Source organism: Carettochelys insculpta, chromosome 9 (genome assembly GCF_033958435.1).
Source record: "Carettochelys insculpta isolate YL-2023 chromosome 9, ASM3395843v1, whole genome shotgun sequence".
Classification (NCBI taxonomy): domain Eukaryota; kingdom Metazoa; phylum Chordata; order Testudines; family Carettochelyidae; genus Carettochelys; species Carettochelys insculpta.
Genome location: NC_134145.1, coordinates 54,621,699 through 54,638,154, shown reverse-complemented (window position 1 = coordinate 54,638,154; position 16,456 = coordinate 54,621,699). Strand labels below are relative to the sequence as shown.

The 16,456-nt window shown below is 39.9% G+C and overlaps 1 protein-coding gene across 1 annotated transcript; it reads right to left on the bottom strand.

Moving 5' to 3' along the window:
* Positions 1-1,172: 1,172 nt before the first annotated feature.
* On the bottom strand, positions 1,173-11,808 carry PTGS2 (prostaglandin-endoperoxide synthase 2). The gene is made up of 10 exons (XM_075002896.1): positions 11,658-11,808; positions 9,901-10,017; positions 9,608-9,751; positions 8,651-8,794; positions 7,971-8,152; positions 7,164-7,247; positions 6,663-6,909; positions 4,350-4,636; positions 3,570-3,717; positions 1,173-3,409 (listed from the first exon to the last, which is right to left on the bottom strand). The coding sequence occupies exons 1-10, from the start codon at positions 11,707-11,709 to the stop codon at positions 3,000-3,002; spliced, it is 1,815 nt and encodes a 604-aa protein (XP_074858997.1). The 5' UTR covers positions 11,710-11,808; the 3' UTR covers positions 1,173-2,999.
* Between the last annotated feature and the right edge of the window lie 4,648 nt (positions 11,809-16,456).

The window sequence follows — 16,456 nt, the reverse complement described above, 5'->3', positions numbered from 1 at the left end:
ATGTGTTTGCAGGTCTTCAGCAGGTTCCTATGATACTGCACAGGAAAGTGGTGAGGGCAGAGCCTTCCGTTCAGGAGATGGCTGTGGACCATCTACGTCAGAGAACTTGTGGTCTGATATTAATGGCTCACTCTGTTGCTCCAACACAATTGGTTAACCAAGTGCAACGTGAAGTCACTGAGTCCTTGATAACTCCTCTCCCATCCCTACAAAAATAATTGTTTCACAGTTGATGGACCTGGCTAGGTTGACATGGGCAGCTCTTGTGAAGCCTTTAACATACTCTTGGGAAATGAGCATGGCACACAATTATTCAGTTTCTGTGGAATGAATGTCCTAGGAATCTGAATGAAGGTGAGGCATTGTGGGAGCCTTTCCTTTGGTGGACAGAAGGAACATCAAGTGGCTTCTTCAGAGATTTTTATAGTCTGGAGTTCTTCTCCATATTTGGTTGCAGAAAGAGATGCCAGCAGAAAGTTAATACTAAAGAATGTCGAAATTGTCAGTAAGTCCCAGTTATAGGAAACATGTGGGTTTGTGTTCTGAATTGTGTTCAGAACAATATGATTTTTCAAACACAATGGAAGTAAATAACACTACTGCAAAGCCTGTGTGATTAGCCACGATGGAAAACCATCTCCCATGTCTTGTTGCCTTACATGGTGTATTTTACCATCCTCTAATTGTTTGTTCCAAGGTCAGCCTATGGTTGAGAGAGAAGTTGTGATGACACCTTGTTTCAAGAACTATTCTTTATATTAATGAACTGTATTTGATAAAATTGCTTCCCCATCCTGACTCTGCTTTCCATTTTCTCACACCCTGATCCTCTCTTTTTCTACTACCCCCAAATCTTCTCTTAAAGAAAGCTTGATCCATCATGTTGTATGGCTTCCTCCTCCCCCTACCCATGCCCCAAACAATTCAATACATAGCAGAAAGAACTGGCTGGGAAGCTTTCAGTTACATTTTTGTCTTCCCACTTCCTCAAAAAACCCCCCACTTTTCTGACAAAATTGTTGCTAATTTTTTAACAACTTATGGTAAATAAAACTTCATGGATTTTCTACGATGAACACTGAACCATCTCCCACCCAAGAGTTCCTATGATGATAGTGTGGTGCAACTAAAATGATATGTTGTAATCAAGTATGAAATACCAGCACACAGAAAATATTTGTAAATTTATTTAACACACTTGTATTTTAAACATACTTTTTGTAGAAAAATAAACATGAAAATCATTCAAGCATGTTATAAAACATTACAAATAAATAATCTCATGTTATATGTACATTAGTAATCATCCCAACTTTACCAGGTGGGGTTACATGTTATTAATTAATAAGTTAGTTGAGCACTGACATTGTGCTTGGATTGTACAAGACAGAGGAAGACTCTTTACCACAGAGTTTATGGTCTACATTCAAACTACCTGAAATGCTGACATGGTAAATTTTATGCAAAGAGATAGAAGGACTGACCTTAATTTGAAAAGCTTAGTCCAGAGTCTTGATAAAGTGGGCAAAAAGACAGTGCGGCTTTGATTAAAACAAATACTTTTTCCCCTAGAGTAGATTAATGCAGGAAGCTTTTGGGTATGTTTGCCAGGAGGAGATAAATGACCCTGAAATATGTGCTTTGATCTATCTAACATCTCAGATGACCTCCTGAATAGTCTTCCATTTATGAATGTTTGAGTGCAGGAAACTTCAACATCATTATGGGCTGCATAGAAAAAATGAATTTTTAAAAATTCCCAAACATCTGTACAAAATTGCCTAGTCTCAAATACTTCATTGTACAACAGACTGCATGTTCCTCTTTCAGTTACCAGTATTCAAAATTATAATGTAACATCCCTTAGAATGAGCAACCCAATTAAAATAAATCCAAGTGTAAAGACAAGTAACTAGAAATCTAGGGAAAGTCAGTGAAATTGTAATAGGATCACATTAATACTTTCCTATCCTATATTAGGAATGCAGTATACACAGTACTGGAGAGACTGAAGATTTGTCCACAAGGCTCCCTGGCCATTCTCTCACCACTTCCTGCCAGCAAAAAAAAAAAAAAAAATTCCTGACCAATTCTGGACTGAATAACTGCATTCTTTCTACCTAAATCTCCCAAGCAGTCCTTAATTAAAAACAAACAAAAAAAAAAGGCATTCTACCTGCTCCCTAAAAACAATGAAATGACGATTGCACGTAAAAATCTAAAGTGCTATTCTAAAAACATTTTATCATCATTTCTTGCCACCTAAAAACAGCTATCAAAATATAAATGCCCTGGTATCCCAGCCTGGCAAATGACTACTTCTAGCTAAACAGCAGCAAATGTTCCCCTCCACCTTATTTGCACTTGTTGTGCAAATGCCAAAACCTAATTGGGATTGAAACACGTTATATATATTTTACAAAGTAAATTTAGTTTTCAAATTCTTAATGCATTGGTTCAACTTCCAAAGTCAGAAAGTAAAAGTTAAGGCTCTTTGTTAAATATGGATATAAAAATCTGTGCAATGATAGTGAGGTAGTGTTTGTGAGAAACTTAACTTTTTCATTTGCCGACTTTCAAGTTGCATAATTTCTTTTACACCTCATTCGCTATTTATGATACTGTAATAATCATTGGAGGTGACATTAATCCCATGGATAGCTCATTTTCAAACTAAATGGTTGTCTGCAAAATAACTTGTTCCTGTAGTGTTATGTTGCCAGGTGAGAAAACATTGAAAGTCAAGTTTAATAACAGAACACCAAAAATAAACCAAAAAAAATTGGACCCCTTCTCGTCCATTATGGATTACTAATTTCTGCTACAGAAGATGTTGAGTAACAGATCCAGTGCAGCAAGCTTTAAAAACAAACAAAGGTTTGCCTCAACCAGTGGACTCCTTCTCTTAGTAAGGCATAGCAGAATCTGCCTGGATTTCATTTTTAAATATAAAGCTATAAATACAATAATTTATATAAATAAATAAATAAGGGGATGTACTACAATTCAGCAGATCTCTCTTTCATTAGTAATGTGGGATTGATATCCTCCATTGTGGAACTTGAGGAACTGACATTGATAGTGGCTGTATCTGTGGCTTCAGAGTTTAGCACATGGAAGGCAGTGACGGGACAGCCTTTCACATTTTTACAGATGAGCTTTTGTAAGGAGGCAGTATTGATTATTTCAAAGCCCACTCTTCCACCAAAGGTGCTCGGCTTCCAGTACTCAGGAGAGCAGATAGCATTTCCCATCAGGCCTTTCAAAGAGAATGGCGCTCCAAGTTCCACCATGGTCTCACCAAAAATGGCACCAGGCCGAGGCCTCTCTACGAGAAGGCCAGGGTACAGCTCCATAGCATCAATGTCTCCATATAGCTCTTCTAACTCAGCCGCCATTTCTTTTTCTCCTGTAATAATTAATAAAAATAAGAGTAGTAAATAGAAAATTCTGCCTTTTTAGCTTCCTTCTTTTGATCTTTATCTTACTTCCCTGGAAACAACAACAGATCTACCATATTAACCGTTTGTAAGAAAAGGCCTCATCTTTTATAAGAGAATAGTTCTTACCTGTAAGTTCCTCAAATGACTTGAAAGGTTTCATTAGGAAGTGTTTTCGGTACTCATTCAAGGACTGGTATCTCATCTGCCTGCTTTGATCAATTGAAGCCTTAGCTACTTTCTGTACTGCAAATGGTAAGTTTTTGCCACCAGCAACCTATTGCGAAAAAAGGATACAAAGCATAATGTTAGGCAAATGCTTCAGAACTTTTATAGTGGGTATAAACTTTGGGTGGAATCCTCCTTCCCGTCCTCAGGCAACATTTCCATTGATATGAATGGAAGTTGTGAGTAAGGGCTTTCATCCCTACAGCACCCATTAACAGGAGAGGAGTACAACTGAGAGCATAGAGCTATTGTACTTTACTTCTCAGAGTCGATACTACTTGTTTAGACCCAGACTTGCCAGGTTTTTAACTTTACAAACTGAAAATCACTACCCAATGAGTGCTATTTTCAAATCAAGGATATTTTCCATGATTATATCAAAATTTGGAAGAGCCTTTAATATTAAAAGTCCATTTTTGACCTGACCCTGAAGTTGTCCTACCAGTAAAACCCCCACTGAAATTGGTGAGCATTATTGCAGCACTAAGGGTGCAGCATCTCCTGCATGTCTCCTGCACAGTGCCATTTTAAGTGTTCACTTTCACAACTCCAGCATTGAGAGGAATTATATTTTACTATTTAAAACATTTCAGCAGATTTTTGCCCTAGGTCACCGGCTTATGTGCCTAAGGAATAAAAAAAGCTAGACTGTCCATGAGCTAAAAGTCTTAGAATATTTACCCGGCCAGCAATTTGCTTAGAGAAGGATTTCACCATGTGGGAAAGGCCATGTTCCACCATGATGGAGTTGTTATAGAGAAATTGCTGGAAAGTGTACTCCTGGTCATGGATCTGAAAGCTGTCTGGCAGAAGTGGGTGCCAGTGGTACAGAGTGTTGAATTCAGCTGCAATTCGATTCTGGTATTGAAATCGTTGGTTAAACAGCAGCTCGGGATCAAACTTCAGCTTGAAGTGGTAGCCGCTCAAGTGCTGCACGTAGTCTTCAATTACAATCTTGATAGTCTCTCCTGTAAAACAGGGAAAAGATGTATCACTTGTTTGTTTGAGGAGTTCTGAATGTAAACCCAGCTGTGTAAGAAAGGGTGTAAATTGTCAAGTAACATGGCCAAGAATTATTCTAAAATATTTTTTCTTGCAAGGGGGAGGGGATTCAGAAGATGTCAAAGATTTCTTAATGCTTTGTAAGCTCTTCTGGGTAAACTCACAGAATGAGAATGATAGCATTTCTAACATGCAAGGAACATTGAGAATTTAGAAAAAAAAAAAAGTGTCCTTTCCATAATTTTCTTTATTAATTCTACAGCAAGGACATAATTTGCTATTACATTCTATGAAATTTTCTCTAACAAAAACACTGCCAATTTTACCCAGAAAAAGATACAAATATCTCAGAGCAAATCTCTGTTGCTGCTATTCTCAAATACAATAATCCCCTTTTAGCACACTGGTCATTTCTTTGTTTCAGGCAACCCATTTGCTGCTTTGCCCAAATGGAGTGTGCATATAAAAAATAACAAAAATAAGTATCCCTTGATAAAGATTAATGTCTAACTATTATGTTGGGTTATTTTTTCAGAAACTTTCTGAATTCTAAACTTAATCAAAGATTTCCTCTTCACTTGTAAGAGCATGCAGCTATTGCACAGGAGATAAGCCACTTTAGCAGCTGCCGAAGGTTATCGCTCTACACATGCCTGCCGTTTGAGAATTAGGCAACGTCAACGCTTCACACTGACAGCAGCACAGCTATGTTGATACAGCTGTGTCACTGTAAGAGTGTTCATGTAGCCACATTGGCTACGTCTACACTACAGCCAACTGTTGACAGAAGTTAGTTGGACAAGATCTTCCGGCAAAACTTCTGTCAACAGATCACATCCACACACAAAAGCAGATTGAAAAAGCAATCTGTGCAGCCAGAAAAGAAGAGTGGCCAGACTGCCCGGCTGGTCTCTCAGAAACTCAGCAAACAGGGCTTGCCCAGTGAACTGGAAGCCCTGTCTGTCACAGGGCAACCCGGAGTGTCTACAAGGCTTTTTAGTCAACAGCAGCTGCCAACAAAGGTGTTATTCCTCATCGCAGAGAGGCAGAACACTGCTGGAAGTCCTGAGTTTTGTCAAACAAAAACATATTTTATGTGTAGATGTTCAGAGTTTTGTTGTCAAAAAACTCTTTAGTGTAGGCAGAGCCATTATGCCAATGGGAGTGAGCCCTGTCTACACAATAAAACCAGCTCACTGAGCAGCAGTAGCTATGTTGGGGGGAGACCTAGTTCTGTCCACACCAGCACTTATGCCAACTAAACTTAGGTCACTCAGGTGTGTGTTCATATCCCTGAGGGTAGGTCCACCCAGCATAGTTATTTTGAAAGTAAGTTGTTATTTTGAAATAACTATCCTGGCGTCTACACAATGCAACCGCTATTTTTGAAATAGTTATTTTGAAACTGGTATCTTTTCATTCTATGACCATTAGCGCTTATTTTTAAATAACTGTTTTTAAATAGGCACTATTAAGACAGGGAATAGTGCCCATTTTGAAACACCTATTTCCAAATAAGCACTATTCCCTGTCCTAACAGTGCCTGTTTCAAAATAGCAATTTTGAAAATGCTCTATTTCAGATAAAAAAAATTCTTATGATTTTACAAAACTAAGAAAAATTTGTTCTATTATTAAACTTGGTAAAGCAGCCTAGAGAGGAAAAAAAAATCTCCCAGATCACTGTAACATGTTGACATGTTTAAATTCTATAGACTATTAAACCCACCCACATGTTGGCCTCTGTTTTCAAAAGTGCCGAGTAAGTTTGCGTTGTCTCTGTTTTCGGGTGCCTAGCTTGAGCTATCTTAAAAGGCACCCCTTTTCAGAAAGTTCTGCTCTCCTTATCCTCTGAAAATATTGAAAGTTGCCTCCCCAAAATAAGGAGGCATCCAAAAAGATTTGAGAACACATCCCCTTGAAGCTGCACTCTAGGTCCATGTAAAATAACTGACTAAGGGAAGCCTAATTTTTTTCCCCCACATTTACTCACCTATCAATATGAGCCTGGTAGTCTGGAATAGCTGCTCGTCATCCCACTCTGGGTGCACCTGTTTAAGGATGTCACAGACCCGGTTGTGCTCTCTGAGCCAGATTGTGGCATACATCATTAAACCTGGGACCAAACCAAACACCTCTTGGCCTACAGAAAATCTTAAGTGCTCAGGAACATGAGGTGGATAAATCATTTCTGCCTGTGTGTCCTTCACAGTAGGAGGGTACATTTCTCCATTAATCATCTGCAGTTAAAGAAATTAAGAATCACTGACAGAGAAATTCTCCAGTATTTTTTTTCTCCATTCTAAAAACATGGACTGTGGATCAAAGTCTTCTCTTGTATTTATGGATGCAGCTCCCTTTAACTATACAGGACCTGTTAACACCATGGAGGAATTTGGTCATCTGTGTTTTAACAAGACTTTGTACTAATTAACACATGTTGATAACAAAATAGCCATTTTTCTCCTATTAGGAATTTTAAAGTGAAACACACCTGATACTTTAGCTTTCCATCCTTGCGTAGCCTCAGCTTCAGCTGTCTGTCCAAAGTCTCTCCATAGATGTGGTTCAAGTCAACCTATAAAAAGTATTTCAAATATGAAGTCAAACTATATTCCTGGTTATTTTAAGATGGCTCCAACTCCTCTTTGTCATTGGTAGTTGGGGTGTAAATGTTTGCATATTAGGTATACTTTGATAGGCACCTTATTTACCTCAGATAAATGTTTAAAAATAAGGTTAGCTTCTTTTTAGAAATGGATCAAACTATGCATGACAAATTCTCAGTCAGTTTAAGAAGACTCTGCTTCAAACATGTAAGTAAAGGGTTCTGTGTCTAATAAGACTATTGTAATATCACTGGACTTAAAACTGGAACTGGTTTCAAAGAGAGAATCTATACTTGCGTCAAACAGCGTAACAAGTATTTTACACAACTGTACATGCCTTCTTGTATCTGATGGAAACAAACAGTCTAAGAGGAAAAAATTGTGGTCCCAGATTTGGATGGCTGTGTGTGTAAACAGTAACACTAGATTTGGAAAACTCAGATTGTGCAGATAAGGAGAATTAAATCCCTCAATATGTTAGAATTCTTTAGGCTCCTGTAGTCTAGACTGGAAAAGCACCCATTGCACCGAAAAGGGGTTTCAGCTGTCTCCGGGTTGCAATGTAACATGAAGAATGTAGTATAATATGTGCATCACAATGTTTACGTATGCTTTTAAACACTCTGAAGGATATCTGTTGTTATCATAAAGGCCGATGAACTTTTCAGTGAGTCACAACTTTATGATCTTACCCCATGGCCGAGAGCTTTGGTAAACGCTGGCCCTCTGTGGTGATCCGTCTTAAAGAATTGGTGAGTGAAATGTTGAGCAAAGAACGTGAACATTATATTTGTTCCTTGAGGGTCTGGAATAAATTTTCTCCTCAGCAGAAATTTCTCCACAACTATTGAGGAATCTGGGAGCTCCTTCTTACCTGTAATTTAAAATCACATCCGTTTATTTTCCTTTGCATTCAGAGGAAATAAGAGCCTTATTCAATCCAGCTACATCCTTTTTTCCTTAGAACAATTATGTATCCTATATGAAACCTATGAGCTAGATCCTCAGCCAGCATAAAACAAGCATAACTCCACTGTCAGTTATTTGATTTATACTAGCAACTTAGCTATAACTTTTAGAAATCTTACTCTTGATTTTTATTACAAAACAAGTTGCTTGTAACGTCTTCATTTCTGCTATGCTAAATCTGCAACTCAGTCTTTTATTTCTAGCCTTTAGCTCAATAATGAAAGTTGGTGTCTGTAAACCTTTACTCAGTTTTTAGTTCTTTGTACAGAATATTCAATACAATACAGAACCATTTTACAATGTACTCTTGCACATTTCAGAGAGCACAGTCCTCTGAAAAAGTTTAAATGTTCTCCAAGAGGGCAAAAACAAACAAACACTTTAAATATCTTTAATTCCTTACCTTTAACTCCCATGGGTGTTGGGCAGTCTAGTGCGACTGGTGGGAGGGCTCTAGTGTAGAAGGAAAGGTTGGAATAGGCCTCCCAGCTTTTGTAGTTATACCAGCTATTGTATGTTGGTGGACTGTCAATCAAATGTGACCGTGCTGAAATGGAAAAAAAAAACATATTTCTAATATTGGCGTTAAAACAGTACATTTACGTCTATGAAATAAATTAAAAGGCTAAATCTTTTTCACCTTACTATTGACTTCAGTAGTGTTACTCAAGTTAGTGAGGTGAAAATATTTTGGTTATTTAGAACACGAATGGGGCAAGGCTTGTATCTGGTTATTTAGAACACAAATGGGGCAAGGCAAAGTCTGGATTCAGATACAAATGTCAGAATTTACTGATATGGGGATATAAATTTTTGTTTCAATAAATTATAAGGATAAGAGGCAAGCTATGAAGTTTCAATTTGAGTCTGAAGGCCTTCCCAGTTTGAAAGACACTGAGATCCAGACTTTGTTTGGAGCTATCCTTATTTCAGAGCAAATTTACAGCTTGGTACTTTGCACTGTTCCTTTAAGTAAAGTTTTAATACTTGAATATATAATATATAATGCTTGAATCCTTGTATTCAATTATACAAATTCATGTGTTGTTACAAATGTCTTAATTTTGATCAGTGGTAGACTCCCATTAAAAAAAAAAAAAAAAAGGCCACCCACCACAAAAAAAGCCCCTCTCATCTGTTCTCTCTCCCCTAGCAGTTGCCTTCTGATTCTGAGGTCAAATATAAGCCTTGCTTTTGCTTTCCACATTTCCTGTCTTGAGATATATACATACACAAACTTTAGATATAAAGGAAGGAAATGCATGCATGTATATGAAATCACTAAGCAACAGAATGTGCTCAAACTCTGGTGACCAATGTCTAAAACTTAAACGTATTAGTAAAAGGAGAGGAAACTTACATGTCAACACATATTTCATAATGAAATCACGGAAGAAAGGAATGCTGTTTATTATATTCCAGACACCTTTGAAATGAGTGAGGATGTAGTGGACAGTATTGGGAGTAGGTTTTAATGTCAATTTAAGCCAGGTCAAGAATTCCGCTGTGAATATTGAAGAGAAAGATTAAAATTATTATGACTTAGTTCTGAGGACCAAATAATATGTCAATCTAGAAGTAAAATACTGGAATACTGTTTTGCATCTTTCAGGAGTCACTGTTAGCTTAAAAACATGACTTTCAGATACTAACGTGTAGTGCAGTTTTCGCCATAAAATCCTGTCCTTGTACAGTCACATTCATATTGGTCAAAACCTATTGTCATACATACTCCTCTGTTCTGGCATGGGTTTGAGCAGCAAGGGTTAGCTGCAATGAAAATGAGAGTAACGTTAATAAAGTAGTGTTTGGAACACAAGAATCAAAGTTTTCATCTCACCAGGCAACGTTTTAAGACATATGTAAGCAAATTTCTGCCATAATACTCAGAATATAAGACCAATTCATACTAGGCCCTGCACCGATATTGTTAAATGCTATTAATATAAGAAGAAAAACTATGGATGTTTGTTTGGTGATTAATTTTCAGTTGATAATATATTTGGGAGGCATTGCTAGAGCAATGGTAACCCCCCCCCCAGCATGTTCATATTCTCTTTCAATATCCCATATAAGATATTTTACATAAAATATAAGATGATATAATTACTTTTAACTATGTAGAATAACTACAAACATTGAAAGGTGTTAAAAGAGATTGGGGGAAAATGAAAAGTTGTGAATATTCGAGGCATAATGCTGGTCTCAACATTCAGTGAAAAACTGAGTTCTTTATTAAGCAGACATAACCAGTTACCATGACAACTATTTAGGATTCCTTTAACTGGATCTTCCAGTTTTCCAGTCCTCTGCTAGGTCATGTTGTGTGTGACACTTGCCTCATTTGCTACTCCCCTGAACACTGAAGGTTGAATACTGGCTGAAAATTTGCCATTGGTGCCTATCAACCACATCAGGAGCAAATTTTATGCCAAAACACTGGGAGCATTAGAAAATAACACTTTGTGCTTATCTTGTACTGGTAAAGTTAACATGGTATTGTCACTAACAGTAATCAATGCAAACTAGATCAGACCAATAGTCCTTCAAGTTTGGTACCCTGGTTTCTGACAGAGGCCAAAGCCAGATGCTTGATAGGGAATGAAAAGAACAGACAGACATAGAATGATCCATCCCATCACCCACTCCTAGTTTTGGGCAGCCAGAAGCTTAGGACATCCCATGGGATTGCATCCTGGAAGCACCTGGATTACACCTGAGGACTCCCCCATCGCTCAGCTACAGCACATTCTTATATCAGAGCTTCTGGTTCTTAAAAGCCCCTGGGGTGTCCTGGCTGCTGTGCCACGGGGGGCGGGGGTGGAGGGGCATTGGGAAGTCAGTTCTTTGAATCTTGCTCTCCCTGGCTGCATCTACACTAGCAAATTCTCTCAAAAGCTTTTTCGAAAGAAGGGGGCTCTTCTGAAAGATCCAGAAGAGCGTCTACACCCACAAAGTGTTCTTTCGAGCGTAAATCGAAAGCCTGCATTGCTCCTTTCGAACTCGCTCTTCCTTTACCGTTCCGGCCAGTGCGTGCCCTTTCAAACCTTTCTTTTGAAAGAAAACACGTGTAGATGCTCTGCAAGCCCTTTTTTAACCCTCCAAAAGAACAGTCTTCATGGGGCCTGATTTTTCAGCCCTGGGCCTGTTGTTTGGGAAGAGCGGGGGGCGCTCTTTTTGGGTGGGTTTTTGTGTGTGTGGACGCACTCTTTCGGAAGAGATCTTCCACAAGGGCTTCTTTTGAAAGACCACTGCAGCCCACACGTAGCCTCCGTTGCCCCTCCAGGCTGTGCCTAGCAGAACCGCCTCCCCCCCCGCCCCCAGTCCCCCCAGCAAAGGGGACGCGTTAACCAGTCGCGGCCAAGTGACAAGTGTCCCGGGTGAGAGCCGGAGAGAGTTCGCGCACTTACCTGCGTGGCTGAAGGCCAGGGACACAATGACCAAGGTGCAGGGCACAATCATATCCCAGGGGATCTCTTCTCGGGAGGACACTCGCTGCTGGCGCTTCCTAGGGAGCTACTGCTGCCGGCTGTCTGCTTTGCTCCGGCCACTGGATTGCCGCATTTATAGCCCCCGCTGTGAGTCACGCGAACGTCCTGGCCCAGGCGGAACTCGACCCTGGCCGCCCCGGCAGGCGTGTGCGAAAAAGGGAATTTCCTGTGCCGTGCGCAAAGCCCCGCGGTTTGCCGCGCGCCGGACGAGGGAGAGCCTTTGTAGGGGGGCTCTTCCCCAGAGCCGCTCCTGCCTGCCCGAGGACTCCCTCGCCAGCCCCCCGGGCGTTCTTCTCTCTGGTGCCACCCCCCTGCACCGTGCTCTCCCTGCCTTTCTCTAGTGGAATCCGTATTCACCAGAGTCTCCCTGGTGTGATCACTATTCACCAAACTCCCCCTGCCTTTCTGTGGTGTAATCACTGTTCTCCGTGCTCTCCCTGCCTGTCCTCTGGTGGAATCACCATTCACTGTGCTCTCTCTGCGCTTCTCTGGTGTAATCACTATTCACCACACTCTTGCTGCGTTTCTGTTATGTAGTCACTGTTCGCCACACTGTGGGTTTCACATGCCCTGGCTTCTCCCAGGCTTTTCCTTTAAAAATTGGGGGGGGGGAGCCTCAATATTTGTCCTCCAAAATAAAAAGAATGCCCCCCCCCCCGCGGTGCATTAAGGGCAGGCAAAATAATGTCTCGTTTGCATTTGGTAATTGCTTTGAGAAATATCCCAGTTGTGAGTGTAATTTAAACTACAAAATGCTCTATATGAGTCACCTGACCTGCTGACAAGGGGGGCAAAAGGCATGGTTGCCCTGGGGTCTGGCATTTCAAAGGGGCCTGGAGTGGCACTAAAGAGCTGACTAGCGTTCTGAGGGTGCAGCACCAGCCTCCCCTTGTTCCAGGGCCTGCAGTGGCTATTAGCCTCACTGTTGGTGGTTCACAACCTTTCCAGACTACTGTACCTTATTTGGGAGTCTGATTTGTCTTGTGTGCCCCCAAGTTACACCTCTTTAAAAAAATGACTTGCTTAAAAAATCAGACATAAAAATGCCAAAGTGTCACAGCACTTTCTTGTTTTCACCATAAATTATAAAGTAAATCACTTGGCATACAAATATATTTGCCTTTCAATATATTGTATATAAAGTAATAAAAAGTCATTATATGATATTTTAGTTTGTACTGACTTTACTACAGGTTCAGCCTCTTAATCCAGCACCATCAGGACCTGAACAGTGCCAAAAGTGAGAATTTGCCAGACCATGGGAGGTCAATATTGTCTAGCAGCCCTTCCAACACTTCCACTGCTTACTGGGCTGTTGGAAGACATTTAGGAGTAAATTACAGCTAAATAGCAGCACAGAACACTGAGAGCCAGGACTGGTGGCTGTAAACAAACTTTATGGGACCACAGGAAACTTGTCCACACCCATGATAGGTGGTCATCTGGCTAGCTAAAATCATGCAGGATTACAGATGTTGCCAGAGGAGAGAGTGCCAGATTAGAGAGTTCTTTTTGTGTAGCCTGTTATAAAACTAGGCAAATAGCTACCACTGAGTATCCCCTTAACCCCCATGTGTACCCCTGGTTGAGAACCACTGCTTTATGTCATTAGAGCTATTAGCAATAATGCAGTAACATTACATTTGTTGTTAATAAATTATCCATACAGAAGAGTTCCACGCTCAGAAAAATCAACACCCACTGAAATCAGTGGGAGTTTTTCCATTAACATTAATGTGTTTGGGGTCATGCCCAAATTTATAATGCTCTCACTTCTTTACGAAGAATTTCACTGTAATAATGATCCTCAAAAAGCACAGATGCTGTTGGAAGTGTGAATGTGGACAAACATTATGTCATGTAATTGAAGCTTCACTACAATTGATACTACAAAAATGAGTCTTTCTGTACAACAAATAAATCGACAGTATAAATATGACTTGCACCACTACCATCCTTAATTTTATAGTTTTTCTCACAATACTAATCTGGATCCTCAATGATGACTAGTAGACACAGTATATGAACTCTGTTGGTAACCTGAGAGAAAAATCAATGACTCAGAAAGAACATGATATTACCCAGAAAGTACCTAATTCATTCACAATAGTATTAAAAACAAAGAGACATAGTATTAATGCAGTTTTCACCACTACAATCCTTTTTAACTGTATAATGTTTCTCATAATACTAATCTGGATCCTTAATGATAACTCATAGACATAGGAGTTCTGTCTATAACAGAGAAAACAAAGACTCACAGAGAACACGATACTACACAGACAAGAAATAATTCATTCAAAATAGTGTTAACAACAAAGGGTCAAAGCAATGTGCCAGCACAGATTTTTTTTCAAATCTATGAGAACACAGATTATTTAACTGCTTCCTTGTTGGTACACAAGTTATCAAGCCTATCCTATATGGTTGATAAATTAGATGGAAGCCAAATTTGTATTGCTTGCCATTTTAGGATCCCACCTTTACCTGGAGAGAGCTGTCCCCTCAGATTACTACTGAAGAGATAGCAACGAAGGGTCCTGTGGCACCTTATAGACTAACAGAAAAGTTTTGAGCATGAGCTTTTGTGAGCACAGACTCACTTCATCAGAGTCTGTGCTCATGAAAGCTCATGCTCAAAACTTTTCTGTTAGTCTATAAGGTGCCACAGGACCCTTCATTGCTGTTACAGATCCAGACTAACACGGCTACCCCTCTGATACTGAAGAGATGACAAACCAGGTATATTTTTTTAGGTGGAGTATGCCTTTTATTTTCCCCAGCCACTGAAGAGTCAGCTCTGACCTTTAATCAGTTCAAAACTGGCTTTGATGTGCAATTTTTGAGAAACTCCTTTTTGCCAACCATTTTATTTGTTGTAGGCATTGGTTCAAATCCTATTGTTCTTAAACCTGTGAATAAGGCAAACAGCTTGGACCAAAGGGGTCTACTTAAAAATATCCATGAAATGGACTGATGGATCTGGTTCTCTGACCGCAAGATGTATTTTTCCAAATGACGTTTTCAAAATGAACTCTACTGTCAAATATTTTATTCATGTAGTGCCCAAAAACTCCAGACAGGACTGGGCTATGTTGTGCTAGTCAGTGGAAACAGACAGAGGTAGTACCTTCCAGGAAAGCTTTATTACCTTAGAACAGAACAAAGCAAAACAAAATAGCACAACCCAGACAGATAGAATTGGGAATAGGGATGATAATAATTGTCAGACCGTTCTCCCCCAAACTCCAAAATCCATTTCTTGCTTGTCCTTATAAAGTGTTGTTAAGATTTTAATAAAATGATTCTACTATATCATTATTAGTCATTAAAACAATTAGTTTAATATTAGGCGAAGGAGTTCATTTCAATGTTTTAAGTGTGTCCATTGGTCTTTATGATTTTTTAAAAAACAAAAAAAAATGAGTGAAAGAGTTCAGAAACCATTTAATTTTATTTCTGTTAGGAGATCTGTTCAATCCCTGATAAATTTTGGTTTTACACATTTTATTCAGAGATTATAATATAACCTTTTTCATGCTAGCAGTGGTTTAATCCTCCTCCTCCCCCTCCCAGCAAACCTTGATACGTATAGTGAATTAACTAATTTTCTATTTGGTTCCATCTCTTACAGAATATAGATAGGTCAGAGGTGACGGTTTACCTTTATTTTATATCTGTATTAGCTAAAAGGATGCAATATGAATCAGACTAAAGGTTCAGTTAGTCCATTAATGGACTGTGATGGGTGCTTCAGAAGAAAGCGTAAGAAATATCTTAGGGTTTATCTTAGGCTGGCCAGTTAGCAAATGTGAAAAATTGGGACCCCCTGTTTTTTGGTGGAGGGCGGTATGGTTGCATATTTATCCTTGTTCATGTGCCTTGTTGGGGCAGGGTAATGTGTGGGCTCTTAAGATCCCAGGAGCTATGCTGGCGGGAGCTTAATGCTTCTGGTAGGTTCAAACAGGCCAGAAAGGTCAAGGTGGGAGGAGCAAGAATAAGCATGCACACCGATCCTCCGGGATTGAGGGTTTGGCTCAGGGCTAACAACCCTGACCTTTGTTACAGAAACAGCAATAAAGAATTCCTTCTCAACTGTGAGAAGTGGAGGACCTTTGTTGCTACCCTACATGCCGGTAGGCGTAAAGGACAATGAAGATGATTATGGTTGTGTACGTAAAACAAAGCCCCTAATATTGGAGATCCCTAGTATGTCTCCACAGAAAAATAAACCCAAAATATCAATAACCAAAAAACTCATGGCAGTGTGTCTCAGAATCAGGGTCAGCTGAGTTGGCCACCCTTTGTGGGGGGCTCAAAATGTCAGTGTAAACTTTGGGGTTCAAGCCAGAGCTGGCCTCTGAAAATCAATGAGAGGTGAGAATCATGTACACATGAGCTCGAACATCTACCCTGCTATTTAGTGTGGTCCCAAGAGGCCCAGTCAGATGACTCAGACTCTGAGACTCTTTGCCACAGGATTTGTTTTGTTTTTCAGTTTTTTCCCCTCTAACCTCAATCAGTTAGTCAGGAGTTCTCAAATTTCATTGTAGTGTGACCACCTTCTGACAAAAGACACTACTATGTGAGGGGAACCAAAGCCTGAGCTTGCCCAGACCCCACTGCTCCAGATCAGGAGGCCCAAAGCCCAAACCTGAGCCCCAATGGCCCAGCATGGGTGCCAAAATCAAGGTCATAGGACTTCAGCCGCAGGCAGG